Source organism: Alosa sapidissima, chromosome 3, assembly GCF_018492685.1.
Source record: "Alosa sapidissima isolate fAloSap1 chromosome 3, fAloSap1.pri, whole genome shotgun sequence".
Classification (NCBI taxonomy): domain Eukaryota; kingdom Metazoa; phylum Chordata; class Actinopteri; order Clupeiformes; family Clupeidae; genus Alosa; species Alosa sapidissima.
Window position 1 is genome coordinate 30,773,919 of NC_055959.1, and position 15,147 is coordinate 30,789,065.

Sequence of the window (15,147 nt, forward strand, 5' to 3'; positions counted from 1 at the left end):
ACAATTTGACGTGTTCTTATTTTTGTGGAAAAAATGTGCTGGACTGGGCGGCGGTCATATTTTGTACCGCTCTGCGATACATCTAGTTCTGCTTCAAGTAGTAGGCCTACCCGTTTTTGTGTATTAGAAATGAACAACAAAGTAAACAGGTGGTTGGTTTTGTAAACTGCAACATAGACTTTGCAACGGGAGAGACATTAACGCCAGTAGGGTACACTCTTCAGCAAGCTACAGGACAGGACCCCGCTATAATAGCACTACAGTCCACGCCGCTCTCAACAGGCCACACAACCAGACCATTTCAGACAGCCTTAAGTTTAGCTCCATCCTCTAGGCTACTTTCCAGGTAAACCTTGCTGTAGCAGCATACCTTGGCGTGTAGCTATTTAGACTAGCTAATTTGGGTGGATCACAAAACACGCACAGGTTCTTTAATGGACGTTCAGGCAATGGAGCGCGATTTACTATTGCGGGCGCATTGGTATAAATGTATGTTTCTATACGTTTGCTTGGTCTTGGCAAATGCGGAGTTCGATGGCAGGTAAGAAATGCAGATTACTAAAAATTACATTATGAACATGTTCTTAACATCGTTTGTTAACATTCTTAATTTTACTTTAAGTTAGTTGTTCAGGTTTAGCTCAACTGCGTGTTCAGCGACAGTTTGGGGTTGCGCTCTAGTTCGGACAGAGGCGGACAAAAATGAATCAGGCAATAGGCTTTTTCTAAACACGGCCTCTGACGGCCACTCAGTTCTTTCTGACATTGCTTCATTTGAACGCATTTGTTGCTGTTACTGACAACAGCCTACCAGCTTGCACAATACACGTTTCCTCAAATCACTCGGAACACTGGCAATGTTAAAACTGCAATGCTGGCGAACTGCAGATACAGTAGCTCGTGGCATTCTTCCTTAACTTTAAAGAAACGCCGAAGTAATGGAATTAAGACTAGATGCAGTAGCCCACAGATAGCTAATTTCAGCAGAAGGCAATGAAGAATAAACTTAAGTTGACAGTTTGAAAATATATAGCCTAATGTTCTCTGTCAATGTTTACGATCTGTAATTTCTGTCAGTAGCCTAATGCTGTAACAACCAAATACAAAGCTAGGTTGTGTTACCAATTTTAAAATAGCCTATACTTGGGGATAGTGCAGGCCCTATAAAGTGGGACACTACTGTCAGAGTAGGGAATTATTTTTGCTGTAAACTAGCGTTCCACTTCACCGGTATTCCTCAAGATACATTGGGGTAGGAGCTGAAATGACCTGATGTGTATTATTAGGTCAGAAGGCCAGCAAGTTAGTCTCTCAAGCTTCTGGAACTGCTGAGATTCAACATCCAGTCCCTGGAAGGGATTTTTGGCAAGAGTGACAATACCGTCATAATTTTGACCCGCCAAGCTGACCTCTCACCTGAATGCAGATGTTGTATCACAACCTGTATGCATGAAACATGAAACATAAAACGTGCATGCTCGAGATTTTTCCTCTCCTAGACTTTTAATACATATGCTATGTATAGATCAAATCTGTACTTTTTACTTATACCAAAAGCCACTCAAATGTCAATCAAAGGTTGAACCATAACTAAATTGTGGAATAAACCTGCAAGGATCGTAATGACATGTGTCCACAGTACGCGTATGGACAGTTTGTGATCCTTGCTCCAGGTCATGCTGTAAACCAATCCTGGTGTCTGCTTCTTCATGATCCTGTAGCTCAGTGGCGACTCCTAATGGAAGTCAGGGGAAGCCAAATTCCTCAGAATGAAAAAAAAAACATTATGGACATTTCTATAACAAAATAGACAAAAATAAACATTTGACTCAATTATATACCTTTGTCAATACAGGCTACATAATATGTTCAACCATGGCTATAATGCAAAAAAATTCTCAATGGGAAATTGTCAAAAGTCTCTCGCTCTACAAATACTTGCATGCACTTCCGAGAGGAGTCCAAACTAACTTCACGCCCAGAAGTTACAGCCACAGTTCACACCTTATAAAAATGAGCAAATTACCGTTAGGCTTTGTACCACTCTGACAGGACTGCATGAGACAAAAAAAGTGCCTTATGGTATGGTGGAATCTCTCGATTGTTGATTTGCACAAAAACATTCAGTAAAATCTCAACTGGACGGGTATGGTAATCCAACTGCGTGTTGGCTCACACCAATCAGATAAATTCATGCCAAAGTGCTAAACTATGAATGTGAGTAGCCAAGTTGTGTCAGCGGACTACCAATGTACATAAATGTACATAAATTATACATCTGTGACCTATTTCATGCTAATTTTTATGGTCATGAGGCTTTACATATATGGGATAAATGAAAGGGAGGGACACAAACAAGACAGCAGCAGTTGTATAAAAGAGAGTGAGCAGACCAGGATATTTATTCCTAGCTCATGATGTTAAGGATGGTCACAAACACAGTTGAAGATGTCCGAACATCATGTCAGGCTACAGGAGAATTAACCCATTTACCCAGGTCAGTCACCAATGAGAAGATGAAGTACACAGGTTTGATTATGATGCTAAATGTTGCTTAAACTACTTAGGCTTATTCACGTTTGGGATTCCCCAGTTTTAAACCTCATGCTTCGTTACTGCTGTAGCTGCCTCTACAGGGATGAAAACATAATTTGCAAATATAATTATTCTAATACTTCTACATATACATATCCACACATTCTGTCTGTATGGGCCCTGACGAAAATGAGAATGAGGGTTTCATATCTGATTATCAGATCCCAGTACGTGAAAGTTGGACTCTTTTCGGTATGTCATTTGTCCAATTGATGAAAGTGTCTTCATCTTTGGGGTCAGCACTAACCCTAAAGGTTTCCAACTGTAGATTGTGAAGTGTCATGAGAGTGACTTGGTTGGCATGCCTGGTGTGAGTTAGGTGTGCTGCTTTTTTTTGGATTTAGATATGCAATAGTTTGTCTTAGAACATCCATGTCATGATTAACCATGACAGAGGAAGGAGTGCATTACTGGGGGGTCATCCATCAAAGATTGCATAGAAGCATAATAAGTAGACCATGCAATTGCATCTTCACATGTCAGTTCTGTCGTCTCAGTGCATGTTTGACCCAGTTGTGAAACATGCTGATTCCAATACCATGAAAGGTTACAGAATTTGTTGAACTTGTTGTCAAAGTTATCAAGGGCACCAACTGTGAAGAGCCCTTTCCAGAGACAAGCAGGAGCCACACCACCATAAACTTCAAAGCGTTCACACATGAAATTAGCAAGCCTATCTTCAATTTGCATAACCCTGTCATATGATATGCTAATACCCATATGCTATAATTGCTGTTTCTTGCTTCTGGTTTGTGCATGTACATTAAGGCCTATTTAAATAGGGAGTTGATGTAGCAATGGACAGAGGACACCATGAGCTTTACAATGATACCCTGGCCCATATCTTGAATTTTTGTCAAGTTTTTGAATTTTGAATTATGGCCTCCCGCCATCATTTTCCAATTGAAAAACTGAGAAAATGGTATTTGAAGTTACAGGTTACTGGCAGGTACAGGTAGGATTTGCCCACTTAAGTAGTAACTTATGTAACTTTACATTCTTGTCTTGACTATGAAACTTAGGGAAATTAATTTTGAATACCCCTTCTTTCATATATCACCAAAAAAAATCGATATTTTCAAATGTTTTTTGAAGTAATCGGCCTGTATCTCAAAATTAGAATGTGCGACTTGTGACTTATTTGGTCAGATCAGATCACATATATAGTAGAACTATTCTGCATTGGTTTGGAGTCATTAGGTCACATGGCTTTAGAGGTATTGAAAAAAGTAGACCGTTCCATATAGGAAATTACAGATTTTCTTTAGAATATTCATAGAAAGTAGAGTGTGCATAAAAGCCCCATAAAATGAGGTGTGTCTGATTTGCCCCATATAAGAGAGCTATTCTGCATTGGTTTTGAGTCACTAGGTTACAAGGCCTAGCTGGTATTGAAAAAAGTAGACTGTTCCATATTGGAAATCATGGATAACTTAAAAATATATATATAAAGTAGAGTGTGCATAAGAGTCCCATAAAATGGGGTGTGTCTTATTAGGCCCATATTGAGGTTTCCTAGGTGACGTTTATGATAACGCGATGGACATAATTTCTGTTTATGATGCCATTTTGGGAGTCAACGAAACTATTAACCATTACAACCATAGACTGTATAAAATAGCTTACAACATCATTGCCTACCAAACAAAGCTAACAAAATATGGCACATACTTGCTGTGCCGTCGGGTGTCACAATCGGAGCTGTGACAAACCAAATGTACCGTTTCATAGATTTCCATTGGAAACAGAAATAAGAAATAAGTGGACTGCAGCGGTTAGACGGGATTCATCCTTAAAAATACTTTATCATCTTTAATCTGAGTGTAAATCCCCAGATGGCAAAATCAGATTGGCAGATAGCGGACCGCTGGTGGTATGCCGCTGGTGGCGTGCACTAGTCTGCCGATGGACCACCATCTCTTTTAATTTAACTTGTCATGAAAATTAAGAAAAGTTAATAAAATGATATATGGAGTATAATTGAACAAATGAAAAAGATTTTAGACCAATAGTGGCAAAATATTGCGCAATTTGTCTGCAACCTGCCAGCGGACCACCAGAGAACCGGTGAGCAAAATGCCGGCGGACCGCCAGCTATGCCCCCAATGGACCGACAGTGGTCCGCCTGCCTCTTGCTATCTGGGTCAGTATAAATCTAATTTTACATTTAGCCTATAGACTAGTCTATCATAATAGGATATGCAATTCATTTGTAGGGAGAAAGAGTGACCATTCCCTTTCGCCGGACTAGTGATGGGGACGAGACCGCCTATGCCGAGTCCGAGACAAGACCGAGTCTTTGAAGGGTCGAGACCGAATCCGTTGGTTTTCAAATACAGTCGAGTCCGAGTCAAGACCGAGTCTTTGAGGAAGCAAGTCCGAGTCGAGACCGAGTCCTTTAGGAGTCGAGACCGAGCCGAGACCGAGCCGAGACCAAGACCATAAAAACATGTCAGTTTTCATATTCATGATTTAATATCACCCCAATTAATAATCAACAGTTAGGCCCAGGCTTGGAATTTCACCATTTTAGGGGCAAGGCCACTTCAGTTGGGCATATTTGGTGGGGGGCACAAAGGCCACATGTCAGGGCACCAAGGCCAAAGTTAACTATACAGTAGTAGGCTATAAAAATAATCAAAGTTGTATTTAGCCTATTCACAGCAGTAGACCTGCATCACTGTATGAAACATTACAAAAACATGACATATTACATAGAACTGTAAATCATCTGATCATCTAATATTTAGATGTCTAGGCTATATTTAATATTTATATTTATTTTATATTTGGCCTGTTATGGAATCATGTATTGAACAATTTAAGCACAGCTCAGCTTTAAGAAACTCAAATAGCCTAGGTGCATGCTTAGCATTTTTTGATCATTAAGACTCCTTTCACAAACTCTTACTCAGCTGTAGCCTATATCCTCTGATTTTAATATTTACCTATATCTAGGCAATATTTGTAACATTTATTTTGTATTTGGCCTGTTATGAAATCATGAAGAACGATTTAAACACATTTTGAAACCTAAAGACCAAAGTTGGAGATGAATGTAGACCTTGCTGCAGATTACATTTTTAATTTAACCGGAATACTCTGGAACGGCTTACTGTACAGGGGACTGCTTTATTTCTGGTAAGGTCTGCTGTTTATTCTGATATATGGTTTGTCGTGTTGAACTAAGGGTTCGTGAAGTATTCCACCGAGATGAATGGGTAGGGGAGATGGGTATAGCACCTTATGTAGCCGTTATGATTAAATTTAATTATATTATTTACTTTTCTCGCGAACCGTTCACCACAGCAATTAGCGGCTAACATCGTTTAAAAGCTGAGAAAAAGCTCTTTCATGTGATGTGATACATGTGTCTGTGTGATGAGTAGGCTTAACGATTGCGAGTAGGCTATTTCAGCTGAGAAGAATGGGTGAGTTTGGACGCACTTTCTGTCTTGCCATGCGCTGTCATTTTCTCCACTGTGTAAGACTGAATTAGTTTGCGCTGTGATGCTAAGATTATTTTGACAGGCTATAGGCTAAATAAAAATCGTTATTAAACGGACGCAAAGCAGAATATTGAAAGAAGGGGGCACCAAGGCCAACGCAAGGGGCAAAGACGTGGCCGCCGTGAAATTTCATTTTCAGTTTTTTTTTTATATATGAACATAAAAAAATGCGCTGGTCTCGAGGACTCGTTCTGAAATTACGAGTCCTTCTCTTCCCACTGTGGTCCGAGACCGAGTCAAGACCGAGTCTTTGAAGGAACAAGTCCGAGTCGAGTCCGAGAAAGCAGAAATCGGTCTCGAGACCGGTCTTGAGTCCGAGACCGGACTCGAGTACTATCACTGCGCCGGACTACATTCCCAGCATTTTCTCCTTCGTCAGGACGCCAGAGAAAGCGAGACGGGTGGCAGCTTTGAAAAAATTTGAAGTGAGGCAGCGTTGAAAAAAAGAGAGGGAACAAGAACAGAGACTCTCAGCAGCCAGTGCTCTCCTCGATATGTCCGCGATAGGCCTAGGCCTACTTATTATGACCGCCGCGCAGCGAAGCGGCGGTCATATAGGTTTAGTCAGATTTTTTTTTTTTTTTCTTTTTCTTTTTTTTTTTTATTTTTTTTTTTATTTTTTTTTCTTTTTCGCATGCCCAAATTTCCGTCAATGATTCCCGGGACACTGAAAGACCGGGGTACACAAAACTTGGTGGACATGTAACCCCACATGGATAGCATGGAACCATCGTTTTTCGTTTTGATCTGTAGCCCCCCCGCTGAATTGGACCCCCCGAAAGGAGGGTAGGGCAGACACAGTTTTCTGTGAATATCTCGAAAACCGTAGGGTTTAGGAGGACCATTTTTTTTTTGTATGTTGATCTCAAGGGTCCATGTCAACCCATTCCATAACCACTCATTTCATGTATAGCGCCACCTAGTTAAACACAAAAAAGTAAAAATGAGGTGGTGTAATTGAAGGTATCTGTGACCTAACATAGTCAAAACTGCACGAAATTGGAAGTGTAGGATCATTATGACACCCTCTGTATGCACGCCAAGTTTTGTGGAATTCCGTTCATGGGGGGCCACACAATAAATTAATTTATGTTACTATACACCAACTGGCCTGTAGGTGGCCGGAGACAGTTTTCTGTGAATATCTCGAGAACCGTAGGGCCTAGGAGGTCCACCTTTTTTTTGTATGTTGGTCTTAAGGGGGCATGTCAACCCATCCCATTACCACTTATTTCATGTATAGCGCCACCTAGTTAAAAATTAAAAAGCAAAAAATGAGGTGTTTTCATCACAATATCTCTGGCTGACAAGGTCAAAACTGCACGAAATTAAAAGTGTAGGATCATTATGACACCCTCCGAATGCATGCCAAGTTTTGTGTACTTTCGTTCATGGGGGGCCTTACAATAAAATAATTTATGTGTACATTTAGTGACGTACACCAACAAGGATTCCCGGGACACTGAAAGATCGGGGTACACAAAACTTGGTGGGCATGTACCCCCACATGGATAGCATGGAACCGTCATTTTTCGTTTTGATCTGCAGCCCCCCCGCTGGACTGGACCCCCCGAAAGGAGGGTAGGGCAGACACAGTTCTCTGTGAATCTTTTATGGTATGTTGGTCTCAAGGGCCCACATCAACCTGGCTCATAATCACTCATTTGTGATTTGCCCCCCCCGGTAAAAAATGAAAATGCAATATTATTCTGCTTTAATCGCCCCTATCTTCAGTTCAGTTATCTTCAGTTGTCATTCAAAAGATGTTCAGAACTGCACCAAATTTTATGTGTATGATTGACCTGGCATTCTCTGGGGGTCTGGGGGTATGCCAAGTTTCGTAGAATTTCATCCATGGGGGGGGCTAAAAAAATTAGGTTATGTGTACATTTAGTGACTGTACACTCATTGGCCTGCAAATGGCGGTGCACACATATAAACATGCACACACACAGGCACCCACATACTATCGGTATTAGAACGGCCGATACATAATTACAAATTCAGTAGGATCAAAAGAAAGCCAAAATATTCATCATCATTATCATGGCTGCATTTTCAGTATTGGCGATAAGTAGTCGTTTGTCCACTAGATGGCGCATCGTTGCAGTGAGACGTAATTTTGTTGGAAGTTAAAAGTGGGTTGGAAAAACAATGGACACTTCCTACAAGGACTGTAATTTACCGCAGCGAACATCTAATAAGGACAGGACGATGTTCACATGAAGTGTAAGTGAGGATGAAGTGAGGATGTTTATCGGACATGCTTGGTCACCGTTAGCGTTGGTTGAGTGATGGAGGCCCATTTGATTGATTGCATTTGTAGAAAACTATAAATGCGGTTATACCAAGCAAATTGATAGCAGCACTGTTTGTATCTTTCGACTGTCATTTATTGCACGTGCTACAAAATCATTCTGTGCAATGGAAGATTTACCAACGTTACACCGGTCTGATACAGTTTTGCCTATACATGCGTGAGACTGAGACGCCTGTTTATTTTGTTTTAAGTGCGTGCAGGGTGTGAGAGGGGAATCGATGTCCTTTGATTCCAGCTTGGTAGTTGTAGTCTGTGAAATTAAAAAGCACGTGTGTGTGAAGTATCCAAACAATGACACCTTCATTTCATTATGGCTGCTTTAGCAACACACCTTAAGCTACTGTGTAGTGGGTCCCATTTAGAAGTGGCTACTTAATTCGCGCTTTCCTTGACTCATGGAGCTGCGTGAATCTTATTACAAATTTTCGCCACGATATGGCAGTTTAAGTCCGCTTGATACTGTAAGTCGTAAGCCATTGGTTTCCAAAGGAGATTTTATTTGTGTCGCCAGCATAGCCTATTGACAATTTATGTTGGTAATAGGCCTACCTTATAATCCTACCTGTAGCTTAGGGAAGCTAACAGCTTTCTATTAGGATCTAGTTTGTTAGTTACAGTTTTGTTATAACTCCCTAATGCATTTTTGCATTTAGAATAGCCAGAGCGTGTATATCTCAATCTGAAAATTAAACAATATCGGGTGCCTATGGACTAGGCTGGGTGAACCCAGCCTGATCTGCCCGCTATTTATTTTTTGATTTCTTAAAAGATTGAGCTTGGTCTGATGAAAGCCAGACTAGCCATGGACCTTAGTTACACAATGCAAGGGAACATGAATCAGCCTATATTTGCACGAACAATAACGGACAAAAGCTCTTCAACTTTGGCCCGTTAAAATGTGTATGAACAGTCTAGCGACGCATTTCATCAAGGCCCATTTGGACATGTCAGTTATTTGCACCACTGGTTAGATGTAAAACAGCATTTCGTTTCAGACTACTGTTACTTAATTTGTGCATTAACAATAACGTTTCAGACTACTGTTACTTAATTTGTGCATTGACAATAAAGTATTACATGAACTAAAGATGGCTAAAATCTTATGTAGAAGAAGAAACATTCACAAAAAATCCATCCATCCAAAAATGACCTTTGTTTTTGATAGCTGTTGAAAACGGCATGGAACTGACAGAGATGTTTTTGTTTATAAATACATACAAAATAAATAAATAAATAAATAACATTATGCTGATACCTTTTGCTTTTCCCAAATACAATGTAGCCTACAGGTGTAAGTGACCTTTCATCAATCCAGTTGCAATGGATGAACTGTGATGACCTGCCCTACTTGTGATTGTTTAGAGAGAATTAATAACAATGGTACATCTTCTTTGGCTATTCTACAATCTATTCACCTTTTCAGCACCAGTAGGCTACTTTCTGTGCAGCCGCACACACACACTCAGGCATGCCAAACAAGCATACACAAAAGTTTCAAGAGTGGGGGATGGAGTAAAAGATGGAGACAAATTGAAGTGTGATTTATTTTCGCGAAATGGATGTACAGGACTGAGTGGCGGTCATATTTTGTACCGCTATGCGGTACATCTAGTTATCGTTAACGTTGATAAAGAAAACCTTGCACATGAAAGAGATGAATCGCATGACAAAGATAGGCCTATGGAAACCATTAGGCCTACGTCTACCGTAAATGTAGGGGTACAAACTGACCTCACGGGTGAGGATATTCAGCACCTCCACTTGGAATGGCAAAATTTAAGAAATCGGTGCCTAGATCTTTGTGAGGAACATAAGAAAGTGTCTTTGGAAGCCAGTGGCTATCATAATGAGACTGAGACTTGGACTGAACATACAGTATCTGGCATACACATTTGGCGTGTCAATATCCACTGTGTCAAAATTGTTATTGGAAATTGTACATGTTATGTAGGCCTATATTAGATTGGTATAGTGTTGTCATGATACCAAAATTATTGTTTTGATACCGATACCAACTCAAGAATTGCAATTTCGATACTTCTTCGATAAAAATGTATTTGATTTGGGGGCCCCCACCACCTTGAGGTCATCATAGAATCATCATTGAATATAGATCATTCACACCAGTGGCCATCCTAGATTCTGCTTGACTCTCTACACACACACACAAACACACAGAAAATGATGGCTTACGTCATATATTTCTATTTCATATATTTTGGAATTAATATAAAGTGTGTATATTTTGTTAATAATGTATAGTATTTTATAATCTGCATAATTACTAGTAGCTAAAAATATTTAATAATTTGAATACTTAAAGTGTAACTCCGGCTAAAATTGACCCCAGGGTCTTTTTCTGCATTAAAACACATCAAATAAGCCGTGGATACAGTATTTTTCAGTGATCAACCACCAGAGCTTGCCCAGGTATACGCTATAGCCCTAAATCACAAACAGTGGATTAGCTAAGGGCTATGAGAAAACGCTTCCCAAATAGCATTTTTTTAACCAGTAATATTGGTCAAAACAGCACCAAACTTTGTCAGTAGCTTGCTCAGGGTCCCTACACATTAAACGAAGCACCAACAACGTAGTTAGCAAACCCAGAGTTTATTACAGGATACTATTAAGAACACTTACCAACTGTCCCCCTACCAGATCCTTCAACCCAGTATCGCAAGGATTCGTTGTACTGTCACATTTGGTTAATCTATTATTCGTGCTGGGGTTGGAGGAACTGTTGTATAGTCCTGATCCAATGGCTTTGTCACCTGACAGATGGTCTACTACGCAGATTGGATCATCTAATGGACTGTGTCGGTATGGTGGGCGAGTCGACTGCTGCTGGGGTTGGAAACGAAATTCCTGGGGTCACTGCCAACGTGAGTGAATGCTTCTACAGCCAACTGGAGTTTGATTAGGGGGGCTTCAATAGCTGCTTTAGCCCTGCTCAATTCCAATCCTATGCAACAAGTCACCATTTATTGATCAAAAGTTATATTTGTGACAATGTGTGAAGAAAACACAATAAAATGAAATAAAATTCAATCATGTGACTTGCTGGAACTGTATTCATAACAATACAATCTTCTGTGTAGTCACATGGGCCAAAGGTGGCTTTGGTACAATGTCACAATCTGGAGACAACTTTCTGAAACTCTGGAGTAGAAGTGTGTTGAATAGAAACACTAACAGGCTATGTAATTTGGTTACTAAGGCTACATCATAAAACCCTTGCATGTCCCTATACTATCCCTGCAAAAGACATTTGCATAGACTTTTAAATAAATACATTTATCCTACCTTTCACATTTTATCATCACAGTCCCCAAATATACTGTACATCTGGTATCATGAGACTGTGGTAAGTGCTGTTTATAACTGGAACCTTTTTGGGATACAAACTACAACAACCAGATCCTGGCAAATCTATAATCAGATGTTTGAAAATTGCCACTGCACTTACTGTATAGGCTGATTTGAGATCATTATCAAGTGACTGGTACTTAGCAGACGTTTTTTTTATCCAAAACGACATGGATTCGCAGTGGCTGGTTTGGGGATCAAACCAGTAATGGCCTATTGTCAGGCAGCGACGCCACTGTTCCATCATACCTGCTTCTCCATATCCATTGGGAGCAGTTTTAGACAACAGTTTTAACAACAAATGAGATGTGTAAATTAATCTACAGCTGTTTAATAGTTTGTATTGTACCACTAGATGCAAACAAGAGTTCCATTATATTGTGATGCCATGATAGGACCAGTGTCCATTTCCACTTCCTGTATTAAATATTTTACACCTCAAACGTTTATAATAGGGCTGTCAAAATAACGCGTTAATTTCAATTAATGAATTACAGAAAAAATAACATGTTAAACTAATTTAATGCTGATTAATCACATTTCGTGGTGCTCTTTGACCCAGTGCAGGTCTGGCTACAGTGACTGAAGGAGGCAGACGAGAAAGCGCTGCTTGGTCCAGTGAATGGAACATTTAGCCTACGTTTAAAAAAACGCCCAGTTGGAACTGTTGACAGGAGCATGTTCTCTGTGATTTCTGCAGTAGGGAATTTTCATACCATAGGAGTTTGTCAAGTCTGAAGTATCATCTCAATGCAAAGCAACCTGGAGGTAGGCTACGAGTTATCACACCCCTTGATGATAATAAATAATGCTAGCCGCCAGCCTACATCCATATGTCAATTTATCAACATCCCTTACGGCAACCCTTCGCTAAACACTATCTACAGGCCGATGGCAGTACAGTTACTAAATGTACATATAAATTTATTCAAATGAATGCAAATCACAAATGACTGGTAATGGGCTAGGTTGATGCGGGCCCTTGAGACCAACATACCACAAAAATTTTGTAATAACTTGTATATGACCGCAATGCTAGCTATGCTAGCGGTTGTCATAATAAATACTCCTATCTCAGAGAGAGAGAGAGAGGTGTTTGTATGGTCATTTTTTAAGATGCTATTTGAAAGTACAGTGCCATGGTGACAATTTAAATCCAATAAATAAACCTTAAATAATGTGATATCAGTATTACATAATAGGCTGCAGTTATTACATTTTCAAAGTTTTTGTTTTAACCCAGCAACTAACATAATAACCTGTCAATAATGTATATTATTTGCAAAAAGTTATTACATTTTGGTTCAGAAATGTTATCACATTAAAATGATTAAAGGAATTAGCCGGAGTAAAATGCACTTTAGATCAATTTACGGATGATTGGGAGTACATACGTTGAGTTGACATCAAAATCATGTAATTCAGATGTGTTTTGAGAAAGTTATAGAAATAGCGTTTTGTAGCGGCAAAATGACATGCCCGGGTCACTTCCAGGCTAACGAGTTTTGACTAAAAACGGTAAAATCAAACTTTCTCAAAACACATCCGAATGACATGATTTTGATGTCCACTCAACGTATGTACTCCCAAATCATCCGTAAATTGATTAAAGTGCATTTTACTCCGGATAATTCCTTTAAGTTATTGGCCGTTATTACGTTATTCCGTTATTACATTTTTGGCTGCTACAAAGTACAATCTTGGTACACACACTCTTGTCTTTAAGTCAATTAACATGTAGGTCCTATGAAGTTCAAAAGGCAGCTGCGACATCACCCAATATCACCAAATTAGATAGATAGATAGATAGATAGATAGATAGATACTTTATTGATCCCCAAGGGGAAATTCAAGGGGATATATCAATTAGGGGATATGTCAGCTCTGTTTATGGACAGCAGCACCCCTGTACAGCTTAAGAGCAGTGCATGTGTAATAAACTATGAGCATGCTCAGGAAGCGCACATAAAAACTTTCTCTGACCTTTCTCACTCACAGTCACTAAGATTCATCATTGGTGGGAAACCCTGCCCAGGTTGAAATAGATTTGAAAGACTAAATTTGCTTGAACTAACTAACCATTTATTACAGACTTTTTTTTATGTTAAGCACTCCTGATATTTATGAAGCTCTTGGATGGATTAAACAAGTAATTTTGCATGACAAAAGCATGACATTCTTTATGTGATTAGAGTGAATAGTTTTTTAGTGTTTTACAATTGCAAGAATTGCTTAATGTGAGTGATATGAGATGCCTTTTCCTTTGACCCAGTTGGTTATTGCATGGTAACAGCTGGTAATTAAGACAGGAAGGGAAATTACCAATTCATGTAATGTATGAGACTCTGATTTTGCTTCTTTTAATACATTTCCAAGCAAACACATGTTATCATTTGTATTGTCTTTACTAGAGCAGAGCATGTAATGTTTTATGCTTTTTTGTGGCTGTTTGTTTTGCAGCATCCTACGTCTTAACCCTCAAAGTAGTCGGGATAAGGTGCAGAGACCAAGGTATATGTAATATGTAAAAGTGCTCAATAAGATCTACATTAAGTAAGGGATAATGTATTGTCCGCCGGTCATTATCGGAAAAAAAAGGACGAAGCAAGACCTGTCTGCTGCGCTTCAGGGTCCTGTTCGCCCTGTTGGGACTTATTTTCCAATAATGACCGTCAGGCAATACATTATCCCTCTTATTATTCGGCTACTTGCCAAAACGAGAAAAGAAACCTTATACAATGGGTCTTTTAAAATAATGTTGTTACCGTTTCGTGGCCTCTGCTGAGAAAATATAAATCACCACATAAATAGAACTTGACAGTTTTAGATGTTGCGTGGTCTTACTTGCTGACTTCCACTTTCAATGAAATTCCAATACAATAAGCAAACGTACTACTTGCAGAATGAGATGTGAATCAAAAGCACAAACCCGTTGCCATTTAAAGCGGTCATTATATACTTTGCAGCGGTCATTATATTCCTGTTATACGGAATTAATGGACAAGGCAGAGGCAAAGAAGTCCACGATGCGCAGCGGAATGGATTTTCCTCCGCCAAGTACATTAGCCTACTTACAGGCTCAATCGCCGTTTACTATTTAATGAGCATTGAAATGGAACGGTGATTAACTTTTTTTTTTTACCAGATCTACGTCATAGGTGTCCCATTATTCAGAATTAATAACCACCCTGCAGCCAATCAGAAAAGAGTATTTCTTCTCTCTGGGAAAAAGATAAATAGTTCACTGATAAATAGTTTTAACAGACCTTAATGTTGGGAAGGCCCATTCATGTGACACATTTATTAGGTCTTTTAATCCGTGAGTAGTTGTAGATGAGATGTGGTCCAGTTGGA

At 39.5% G+C, this 15,147-nt stretch overlaps 1 protein-coding gene across 2 annotated transcripts in view; it reads left to right on the top strand.

The window, feature by feature from the left end:
- Positions 1 to 252: 252 nt before the first annotated feature.
- The window catches only part of npnta (nephronectin a), a 43,639-nt gene continuing 28,744 nt past the window's right edge, over positions 253 to 15,147 (top strand). Inside the window, exons 1-3 of one of the 2 annotated variants that reach the window (XM_042085813.1) lie at positions 253 to 541; positions 11,206 to 11,309; positions 14,254 to 14,304. In XM_042085813.1, the coding sequence (XP_041941747.1) occupies positions 435 to 541; positions 11,206 to 11,309; positions 14,254 to 14,304 (262 nt within the window). In that variant the 5' untranslated portion in view covers positions 253 to 434. The remainder of the gene's footprint in view (positions 542 to 11,205; positions 11,310 to 14,253; positions 14,305 to 15,147) is intronic. The other variant, XM_042085814.1, reaches the window with a different exon arrangement.